The 11,434-nt window shown below is 41.6% G+C and overlaps 1 protein-coding gene across 2 annotated transcripts in view; it reads right to left on the bottom strand.

The window, feature by feature from the left end:
• The window catches only part of LOC146976536 (uncharacterized), a 49,543-nt gene continuing 38,109 nt past the window's right edge, over positions 1-11,434 (bottom strand). For both annotated transcript variants that reach the window (XM_085796393.1, XM_085796394.1), the window contains 8 exons: positions 11,106-11,225; positions 10,729-10,842; positions 7,097-7,210; positions 3,732-3,845; positions 3,177-3,223; positions 2,676-2,852; positions 1,485-1,635; positions 1-1,383 (listed from right to left, as the gene is read on the bottom strand). In XM_085796393.1, coding sequence (XP_085652519.1) covers positions 947-1,383; positions 1,485-1,635; positions 2,676-2,852; positions 3,177-3,223; positions 3,732-3,845; positions 7,097-7,210; positions 10,729-10,842; positions 11,106-11,225 — 1,274 coding nt within the window. In that variant the 3' untranslated portion in view covers positions 1-946. The remainder of the gene's footprint in view (positions 1,384-1,484; positions 1,636-2,675; positions 2,853-3,176; positions 3,224-3,731; positions 3,846-7,096; positions 7,211-10,728; positions 10,843-11,105; positions 11,226-11,434) is intronic.

Raw genomic sequence — 11,434 nt, 5'->3', positions numbered from 1 at the left:
AGAGTTGGTAAATAAAAGTTTATTACAATCCACATGTGCTGGTTGTTCCAAATGGAAAGTGAAATGGGACAAATAGAGTAAAGTTTTACAGCGATACTTTCAGACCAAACCACAATACAAAAAAAGCATCAATATGTACAATATATTTATGTACAAAAAAAGCTATTTTACACACAGGTATGAAAAAATCATACATCTTTAACAACTGTAGTATTACAGAGACAATGCAGGCAACAGTGTATGATTTTAAAACAGTTTTCAAAAGGCTTAAAAGCCTTAAATTCAGGAGTATGCACTCTGTTTTGACATGTATATCAACTTTGTTTTCTTTTATTTAAGTAAAATGTTTCTTACCCTCCTTTCCCCCCACATACACTCATAATATACACTCTCACTTTCTCTTTCACTCTTTCACACACTCACTAATGAACAACCAGACACGGAAACACACCGAGTGTTAAATAAACATCCATTCATTGCTCACTCTGTCTGTCAGAGTTCGGTCTGAAACAGAAACGGAGGTCTGAACACCAATCACATGGCATCGTGGACCAGGGGACATGTTGAGAGGCTCCAATAGAGAATGATCCTCTACTTCCTCTTGACAGTTTCTCAGGCACTCCAAGGCATGTCTTTAAGTCTCCAGGTTAATTTAAAAGTCTGAAGAGTCTTTTAGTCGAACATCATGCACCGGCTGCTCATCACAGTTGTCAAAATAGGCTTCAGACTGTAGACCCCTCCACGGCCTTTGCCTCTCAGGCGTCTGTCAATATAGACATTTGAGCACACAAAGGTCAAAGGGTTTTCCCATTTTCATAACTGCTACTGTGATATAGTGGCAGTATTTGGAGAGAGGCTCCTGTGAGCAAAAGAGTGCGAAGGACGCAAAATAAAATAGAATTTAAAAAAAAACAACTCCTCAGACGTCCAAAAAGTTCAAAAAGGGTCAGACCTCCAGTTCTTGGTTGTCTGTGTAGTTGAAGCGGTTCAATTTCTCCCTGTCCCGGTTTGAAATGTCCAGTTTAGGAGCGTGGACAGGCTTTAGTGCCGGCGAGGGGTGCGAGAGGGCCGGGGAAGGCGGCAGGGTCAGTTCGATCTCCTCGTAGCAACGCGAGACGGGGGCAGGGGCCGGGGGCTGTGCGAGCGGGGCGGCCGGCGGCAGCAGGGGGACGGGACGGTCCACGTTCCTGATGAGGTTGACGAACTCCCGCTGGTTGTTGATGCCTTCTTCCTGTGGGACGGCCTGCTGCTTTTTCCGCTTTCGATGGAGGTGGGAGAGGATGAAGGCACAGGCAGCGCAGCCACAGACCGTCACCAGCGCTAAGATGCCCACCAGGATCATGTAGAAGCTGAAGCCGCTGTGTGTTGTGTCGGACATGGCACCTACGGGCACGAAGGAAGGAAGGAAGGAAGGGAGGGATTACACGTGGGTTCATGATTTTACACATTTGTAAACGTATTCACATTGCATGTATTCCTATTACCTTGACAGTGTTGACCAATACAGGGATTTTTGAGGCTTGTGCACTCATTGCCATAGTAACCTTCAGGACAGGCACACATGTAGTTTCCTTCTATGATGTGACAGGGCACCCCCTGCTGGCAGGGGTTAGGGTTGCATGGGTCCATCACAATCTGAAATGTACATGCAAAGAACAAACAAATAAGAGGGGTAATAAAGACGTGCAATGCAACGCTTCCAATAGCTACAATTTTACTACCTCGTTACCCTATAGAGGTTTCCACTGGTTCTGACATTTTTAAAGGTGGTGAAACCTCGATGAGAAATTATTAACATAAACAATAGGAATGATAAAAGCAAGGAAGAAATGGTTTAATAGGAGTATTCAATACACATTTTACCATTGGTTGGAGTGAAAAATTTAAAATCATGAACCTATCTTTTAAATTACAGGCCACCACAACATTTGGTTGGCCTCCACCCAGTCTCACAGTTTTATCCATATTCTTATTTGACACTGGTTCAGTGCAACATCTGTTGCTATAGCAACAACTGCTGTATGGTTCAGTGGCTGTTTACTGGCCGACTGTTACATCCACCATTTTGACAACTTGATGATATGAGTCAAAGCTAATAGCGACTGGCATCTTTAACACTGGCCAAATGTCTCTTTTTTTATAACTATTTTTAGTTTTGGTCTTGTGAAGCAGACTAATTGTTGTCTTGATTTTAACAAACACAGTCATGTGTCACTCTTTAGTGGTGATAGGCTACGCCTTATTCTTTTGGCATGACGGACAATATAACCTATTTTCTTTTGGTTTAGCTTTGTTAGTAGTTAATATTTTTCTTATTTAACCCATACTATTATAAAACCCACTGCAATATTTCATAATAATTATAGGCTACTGTAGAACCATTTACAGTATAAACAGTAAATGCTATCTGTCTTCAATCTTTACAGGAAGGCAAACTCCCAGTGAAATATAAATGCTATCTGCTGTGTTAAGGCCATTTCATTCATCAGTGATTTTCAAAATTACTATTTCCCCTTGCGGATTTATGTGTAAGTGTCTGTGTATACATGATATGTCATGTCCATGTTTTTTCTCCCTCTCTAATTCAAACCGTCTGTTTCCATTTGTCCTTTAGTGCGATGCTAAAACTCTACAAACAGTCAAACCACACTGTAAATCTATGAAGGTTTTCCAACCTCACAGAAGTTTCCTGAATATCCCACGGGACAGTTGCAGGTGGCAGTCCTCCCGTCCTTCTCCACACACTGTCCTCCATGCAGACAGGGGCCGCTGTCACAAGGACTTGGACCATTTTGGCAGAATTTCCCTGAGAAACCAGTTGGACACCAACATCTGGACCCTGACGCCTGATCCTAGGTACAACAGAGGTGTTAGTTATCTATATGTAAATACATATGTATTGAAACGGAGAGAGCAATGCCTTATGTGAGGAGGGGAGGGACATGGATGAGTCTAACACAGGCAATGACACATTTGCCCCTTTGAGAATAAATCACATCTTAAGGCAATAAAATAAGCTCAGGGTGAAGGCACTGACACAATCACATTGATTCTCTCTTACAGATAACAGACAGAAACACTGTAAAGGAGAGGGAGAGGGAAGACAATGAAGCAGCTCAGTGTTGTTATTGATATGCAGAGACAACAGGCAAATTAGAGGGAGGTAGGACTCTCACCTCACAACGTCCACCGTTTACACACAAGCCCTGACAGCTGCTGTTCCCTAGAAACCAGAGGAAGCACAAACACTATATTAATCTGTCACACAGAGACAGGATATGTGTGCAACTATGATGCTGTAAACAACAACGTACCAAGAGAAAACTGAACTGACATTTAGTTATTGATCACGAGTAAAAAAAAAAAAAAAAACTGAATCCAAGATGTTGCAATACCGTGCAACCAGGATGACAGTGTGTACCTTCTTACAAGAAAATGTCTCAATGTTGCAGTGTAACAGGAGATAGTAGTCAAAACAAAACTTCACACCGTCTTCCTGTTTTGTGCTACATTTTCAGTGTATTTCAGCAACGCTCTGTGGCGGATCAGATGATTGATTGATTGAAGTGGAGTTGGGAGTAAAACGACCTCCTGCTCATGGGAACTGTGGGCTGCTGCAGGGGAATCACTGTTTTAACACAAACCACTGAAGCCCCCTCATGTGTCACCGCCTTGGACTATCACCTCTCTCTACTTCTGTCATTTCTCCTTTCTCTTCCTTTCATACTCACTGATGTCACAGTTAGGGCCCGTCCACCCAGGACGGCAGTCACAAAGGTATCCACCGATCAGGTTGCGACAGGAGCGGGCGTGGACACATATACTCATTTCACACTCGTTGCTGTCTACAGGGACAAAGAAACAAGAGAACAGCATTTGTACAACAACAGATGAGATGAGTAATATTTTATTCTGTCATGGATCTAAAACTGCTCTTGGATCATCCTAGCTAAGTAGTGTATTAGTATTGCAACTGTCAGAGGTACCTTCATTTCTACTGTATAATAACTGAGTAGAATTAGTAAAATACGGACCAGTATCAACAAGTGTATGTAAGTATATTGTGTCCCTTTTTCAGCAGGAAAACATAACACACACAGGATTAGTCTGCAGTCAGAAAATGGGGCATATCACATTTATGCCATCATGAGAAACTAAACATTTCAACATTGAAACCAACTGAAATGAAAAGTGTAGTTCAGCTGATGAAGCAATGGGAAGTTTGATTGTAGAGTTTATACCCAGAGCCAATCAGTTAAGCCAACAGACAAGCTCATATCTGATTTAAGATAATCTGAAGTATACTTAAATGATCCCTTCTGGGAAATTTATCCTCATCACTTAAACTGTTTTGGAGACCGTGGTATGTATGGTGGCCCTGAGAGCTCAACGCACTACAAGTTAAGAAAACACATGTCATGCACAAGCCAATACAAATAAACCCACATTAATCCAGAAGAACCACCTTTAATCTTGCTGCATAACTAACAAGCAGCGCTACATTAAATGAACTTCTCAATGAAGCAAGATAAAACATCACATCCATTTCTTCGTTCAAGAGACACACATCCCATAAAACTACGGCATCTAATCCCGTGTGCCTCTCACTGAGCCCTGACCATCCTGTTAAACCAAAGTTAAATTAAATTTTCAAGTGGATGCTTGAATCGAACCGTGAACGGGAGAATTGCTGGGCAGATGCCAGCAGGCGGCACAGTTAAGATCCCAATGAATATGATGTTTACAAATGCACAGTGCATCAAAAGTCATGCCTTGGAGCATCGTCTTGCATCGTCTCTGTTTATGCATACATCCCCCTGTTGCACCGCTACTTCTGTTCAGTTTATGTGCACCTATTCCCACCCTCTGGTGCACTGGGAGTGTTTAAGCCAGAAGCCCCCGAAGGCTTGGCTCTGATAGCAGAGGAGGGGGATTAGAAAGAAACGCTAAATGAATAAAGAGGAAGTAGTCAGTCAGTTATAGGTAATCTAAACCTGTTACCGTCAATGAGAAGCCTATTAGGATTTAGCACCAATAGAGTGTGTATGTATGTCTATGTGCGTGTGGGAGGGAGGAAGGGTGTTATCTGTAGAAAAAGCCTGGGGATTTTTCCTGGAAGAGGAGAAAATGTAGGAACAGAAGTCGACTAATAAAAGAGCGAAACTGATAGAAGGTGTAATTGCTTTTCACCATTTGGGGCTCCGCTGATGCTCTCCCTATCGTCTCAGGCTATAAAGAGTTTTATCACTTGTGTTTGCAAACTGTCTGCGTGTGTGTGCATGTGCACGTTCGTGCATGTGTTACACTGTGAGCCACTGACCTGTGATGTGGAACTATGGGGGATTATCAAGTGTCAGAGTGACATATCACTGTAACACAGAGGAGCAGGGGAGGGTGTCATCCTGAAATATGTCTCAGTTTTTTACTTCATAACCCCCGAAGCCGTTATATGCAGTATATACAGTCTTGCTGTGTATGTGTGTGTGTGTGTGTGTGACCTGCTTCTGGACAATATTCGTCTCTGTTGTGCTATCTAACCCAATTGCCCTCTGGGAGCATACTTGTCAATATGAGCAAATGCAGCCAAAAGGGACGTGTCAGTGCATTTAGAGAGCACTGACTCAGAGTCAAGATGGGCTGATAGCAGCATTAACATGCAACTGGCCTTTTCTGCCTTTTTAATTTGCGCTTTATATGCATATCTCACCACAAATGGAATATAATCACACTTTGCTCATTGAAAAAAATCATTTTTGGTGTATTATAGCTCCAATTGACTTTTCGTGTTAGAGGATCAATAACAAAATCCTGCAACTAGATTCCTAGATAGGAAACAGATGATGAAAATCAGATCATAAATAGAATAGATGGTATGAACAATTGTGACATACTTAAATTATGAAAAATCACAGACCAATATGCTAAACTTGTAAAATTATCTCTCAGTTGCAGATATTAGGTTTAATATTTTCTCGATTAGTTGATTAGTACATTGCTGCAGCATCAAACTACAGTATATTTTATACCTGTTAACTTCATATGAATCTGCACTGTTGGTTCTAACAATGAAAGATTTGCCACAGAGCTTATGAAAACATGGGCACACACTCAGGGCTTCTGTGTGTATTCACTCTTGAGTGAAACACAATATCTTCATCCCCAATAAATCCAGTGGGTCTGATAAAGTGTTGGTGAAATAACCTGCATGAAATCACTGGCAACGAGTGTGCCACATTGTTTTGCTTTCTTGCATTAGAGCTCCTTGGGTCTGCATTGCAGTCAGTGATGTGCTTCTCTTGTCTTTCAGATGAAGTCTGTTTCTGAAAACAAAACCCAGTTCTCCTTTAAACTAAGATCAGTTTTCCACTTTTTTTTGGCAACTTTTGATGATTCTCCATCCTAAAATAAACACTTGTTTTTTATTGGGCCTGGAAGTTTTAGGAGTCTTTTATGTACAGCTGAGCAATATGATTAAAATCTAAATCACAATATGAATAAAGACATAACATTTCCAACATAACAAATGAATGCTCAATGCTATGTTCCTCTGCTTTACTTTAGGCTATACATTTTCTTCACTTTTTTGTATGTGTGTGTGTACTCAAACCAGTAGCGCTGTCGATTGAAAGCTCCAGAGCAGCTGCTAAATGGACCTTGTGGTGAGACCGGTTTTCAATTGTTATGTCCACGGTCAAGAATGCACTCTGGTTCTCAGCTCAGAGGCCAAAAAGACAGGAAGTGGAGCATTTACATTTTAGTGATAGCTGGACAGCTCTGTCCAGAACAGTTACTGAACTCAGCCTGTTTAACTTATTTAATCATTTCCATCGAAGAAAGATGTAGAATGATGAGATAAGATCATATTAACAATGATTTTGTTTAAGGGCAAACTCAATTTTTAGTTTTAGTTATTTCCGTTCTTTGCATATTCCCATTGTATTTTGAAAGATGTTGTATGAAACCATTAAAAATCTTTGAACATAAAGACGAGCAGGCACGCCAGCCTATCAATATTCACAGGCAGCTGCTCTCTACATGTATATACTGCTTGTGCAACGCCACTTAAGTCACAGCTGTTTAATCCTGACCCACTGACCCAGCTGGCACGTCCTGCCGCTCCATCCAGGCGGGCAGATGCAATGGTAACCTCCAGGACTCTCCTCACACGTCGCTCCACGTCCACAAGGGCTCCGATCACACTGCCTCACCGCTGAGACGAGAGAGAGGAAACACTGCACATGAGCCACTGGTCTGTGTAATGGGAAAGTGTGTATGTGAATATTAAGGAGACAATTTGTGTGTGTGTGTGTGTGTGGGTGAATGTGTGTGATGCCACCATGTGGACATGTGTGATCTGAACTGTGTAGCATTGGTATGCGGATGCTTTGGTGGTCCATGTTTTCACTCTCTTTTCTGCTGCTCTGGTTTCTGGGCAAACAGTGATAAATACAATCATCTGCCGCACAAACATGTTTGACACCTCGAACCTTTTCTGGGAAGGAGAGAGAAGAATGAGTCAATATAAATGGAGGATGGGATGATGGGGCAAGAGAAAGACAGAGGTTTCACCGGGAATAGAAAAACAGAGGTGCCACGCCTGGTTCCACTGCTCTGAAGAGGAATTAAAAACAGATAAAGAAACAGGGGGATGGCGAGGAAGAAGAGATAGATGGCGCTGAGCTTGGAGGGGGGATGGGGAGGGGGGGCAGTCGGGTTGACTGTGCATAACTTCACATTACACATGACATATTTGCGCAATGGTGGCATCATAACATTTCCCATGCATACTGTATCTCTGTGGCAACGGCTTCCACTCGAGAGCTCTCTGTCTCTCTCATAACCTTTTCTCATTTACCTAACCCCGTAGAACAACCGTTTTCCATCCTCCTGACCCCGACTCCAACCCTCAGCAATAATAACCATGTCAAACCAGCAGCAGCAGCAGCAGCAGCAGCAGCACTTTCTCCCAAGACTAGACGGAGAATCCATAACAAACAAAAAGCCTTTAATTAATATTGCTTGTATGTATACACATTATGTTTAAATCTAGTCTGGGCTGTGTTGTGGTTTTGGTCGTGATTCCCCCGCAACCCTGACAATCTTCTCACTGTGTATTCTCCAGAGAGTCAGATGGATCGGCTTTTGATCAACAAATAAAAAGAGTGATGAACCAAAGCAAAAATAAACACTTTTCTCATTCTTCTGTTTGTCTTTCTCCTCTTCTTATTCTCTCTCTCTCTCTGATAAAAAAAAAAACGCTTCTTGTTGAAGTGTTTACATGACAGCGACCGACCTGCAGTCCTGTTTATAATGATTGAGGTGAAAGCAGAGGATGTGGAACGCAGCTTGTTTACACACACAGCGCTGACAGACCATAACCTGTACGATCCAATCTCGGCTGCTGCCGTACGAGCAAGTGTCTCTCACACACCCACAAACAAACACACGCACACACAACACAACGGACCTCACGATGGAGCCCGGGACAGCCTGTTGTGACAGCTCCGTTGTGGTTTGCAGCTAAAAACATGATTGACCTTTATCCAGGCTTTAAAACATGAAAGTGGTAGATCTGACATGAACCAATAGCAGCAGTGGGATCGGGATTCAAACAGTTCAACCTGTCCAATCAGCTTATAAGTCTTTGTGCTGTTATAAAATCTCACTCTAACTTAAGTGTTTCACATCAAAGTGTATGTGAGCTGGGTGGGGGTATACAGAGAATGCCCCCCCATTTGTTGCAAATGTGTCTGAATTTCTGGATTTTACAAATAGTTAACATCTTTTTTTCCTTTTGCATGTATGTGCGCGTGTATGTATCTGTATGTGGACACGTGTATGTATGTATGCATGTTTGTATGTTTGTATAATTAGTATGTATGCATAATTAGTGTGTATAAGTAAATTATTAGTAAACGTAAATTAAACTAAAACGTAAAGTAAATTATAAATAAATTATATTCATGATTTTGTAACATAAGATATGTTTAGACAAGGATCTTAGCTAGACATATATAAGGAGAGGGGGTGGGAGTTTATAAGTTTTACTTCTTCTCACTCCTTTTCGAATATGTATTCTATTTTTTTTCATGTTTAAATGTTTTTGTCTTATTCTCTTTTTTATTACTTTATTTTCATATTCGAAATAAACATTTCAATCAAAAATCAATCAAACATGTCAGCCACTGAAGTTATTTATGAAGTTATTTAGACTCCTGAAGTCTCTTTAAAGGCCCATCCATCATTTTTACACTTATTGGCCGCTGTTCTTTTAATTTGAAAGCAATACGCAATAAAAAAAACCTTAATATCCTGTGTGGTTTTAAAAGAAACTTTTGAAAATCTGAGAAAATAAACTCAATGATACCAGTATTTTGCTATACTAAACAAGTGGGATACTAAAGAAGTAGTCCTTTAATTTATTGTTTATGGACTTTTGAATACAAAGACGCATCAGTGTTTTCAATATTTTCATCCCTCCGTGATGCTGTTGTTGTTATCCACATGCTCATCTTTTAAAATCCTCTTAGAAATCCATAATTGTAACAAGGCTAGATTTCTTCAGCAGCAATATGCTTATTTCACTCAGATTACAAAACCCAAGTGTCCTGTTTACATCACAGTTCAGAAACGAGGTTCCAGTAGAAAGCCAACAAGTGCGTGTAAATACACAGTGATCTTAATCTCAAAGTAAACACTGAGTGGCCTTTGTCAGTTAGTTTGTTATGATGCAGACAAAAATCTTCCTATCTTCCTCGTCTATCGTCCCCTGTGATATAATATCCTGGAGGTCAGTGTGTGTGTCAGAGTCAGAGTAAACTCCCAGACTCTCTTGGAGCAGATTACATGTATTAGTGTGTTTTTGTTGTGGCTGTGAATTGCGGTCGTTTATGCGCAGCTGGCATTTTATCAGTTGTATCTGAATCCCTGGAACCGGATGTTGCAGCACAAATTCTCACATAGTATTTGATTAATGTCTGTGCCGATAATGTCCACTTGTCTGTGTGAGTGGGATCTGACCCTGAGGAGGAGGAGTGGTCTGCAGCTGATACTCGAAAATCTTGTTAATCTAAGTTTTGTCTTTTTTTTTTTGGGAAATAAGCAGAGTGACTTTCAAGGTTTGGGGGAACCCCTTTGCTGGCAGGCAACACACAGGTTACAAGCATCACTTTTATGCCTCATTACTTGATTGCTTTTCATCACATCACAAACTATTTAAGGTTCAGAGTTTTACTTGCTCGAGCTTGGAGAGGAGAAACCACTTTAACAACCGAGTGGTCACTCCTCAAGTATTTGTGACACATCAGTCCACTTCATCTGGAGCTGGAGAGGAACCTGGAGGCAACATGCTGCACCTGGAGAGGAACTATGACACTAAACCACTAGACAATAAACCTTTGATGCATCACCATTAAAAAATGCACAAACAGGCACGCACACACACACACACACACACACACACACACACACACAAGGCTAGACAGAGGGCGAGGCACATTGCTGATTGCTGTTGATACTGTTTGTGTTTGGGCTAATTTAACATCCTCTGTCAGATTGATTAGAGTCACTCACTGGCTTTGATCCAATAACAGCCAATCACAGACAACCTCACGCGGCTCGGCCCCTCGACTCAGAGCTGTGTGTGTTAGTGAGGATGTCTGTCTATGTGTCTATGTGTGTGTGTGTGTGTGTGTGTGTGTGTGTGTGTGTGTGTGGCATGATAATCACCATCTGCGCAGGTGTTTCCGGTCCAATTGTCGGTACAGATGCAGCTGAAACCTGTTGGGTTCTCCACACACGTGGCTCCGTTCATACATGGAGACGACAAACATGCATGTTCAACTGATGGGATGATAGGAGAGGAAAGAGAAATGTATGGTCAGTAGTGTTTAGTATGAAGACAAATTTCTATTACAACCATAGACGATGTTTTCACTTGCCTGATAATTGAATAATTAACTCTGACCTTATGCTTCCTTTATCACACAGTATTATTTCTCTCTCTCTCTCTCATTCTTTCGTTTTCTCTGTGCATCTCTGCAGTACTGAAGTAAACACTGACATTTTTCAGTGGTTCAGTGCCTGTACAGTGAAGTCACACTCACCAATGTCACAGTTGCGTCCTCTGAATCCTTCCTGGCACTCACACTTGTACTCGTTTGGCTCGGTGTTGGTGCAGGTGCCACTGTTCTTACAGGGCTGGTGGGTGCCACAGTAGTTCAGATCTGAGGCAGCGAAACATTATCATTCTTTTCTATCTTAGTTTACTGCACAAAGCAAAACAGAAAAGAGGTTATATAGGGAAGGGAAGAGTCTGAGATAAAGGGATGAGGATGTATATGGATCCAGGTTCACATCAGCTTGACTTTGTCTCAGGAAAAGCGCACTGCACACACACACATACAGATACACACAGCACAGAGGCTGAAGTGTA

The sequence above is a fragment of the Trachurus japonicus genome, chromosome 13 (assembly GCF_045865225.1).
Source record: "Trachurus japonicus isolate A0001 chromosome 13, Traja_1.0".
NCBI lineage: Eukaryota > Metazoa > Chordata > Actinopteri > Carangiformes > Carangidae > Trachurus > Trachurus japonicus.
This window is presented reverse-complemented; position numbering and strand designations above follow the sequence as displayed.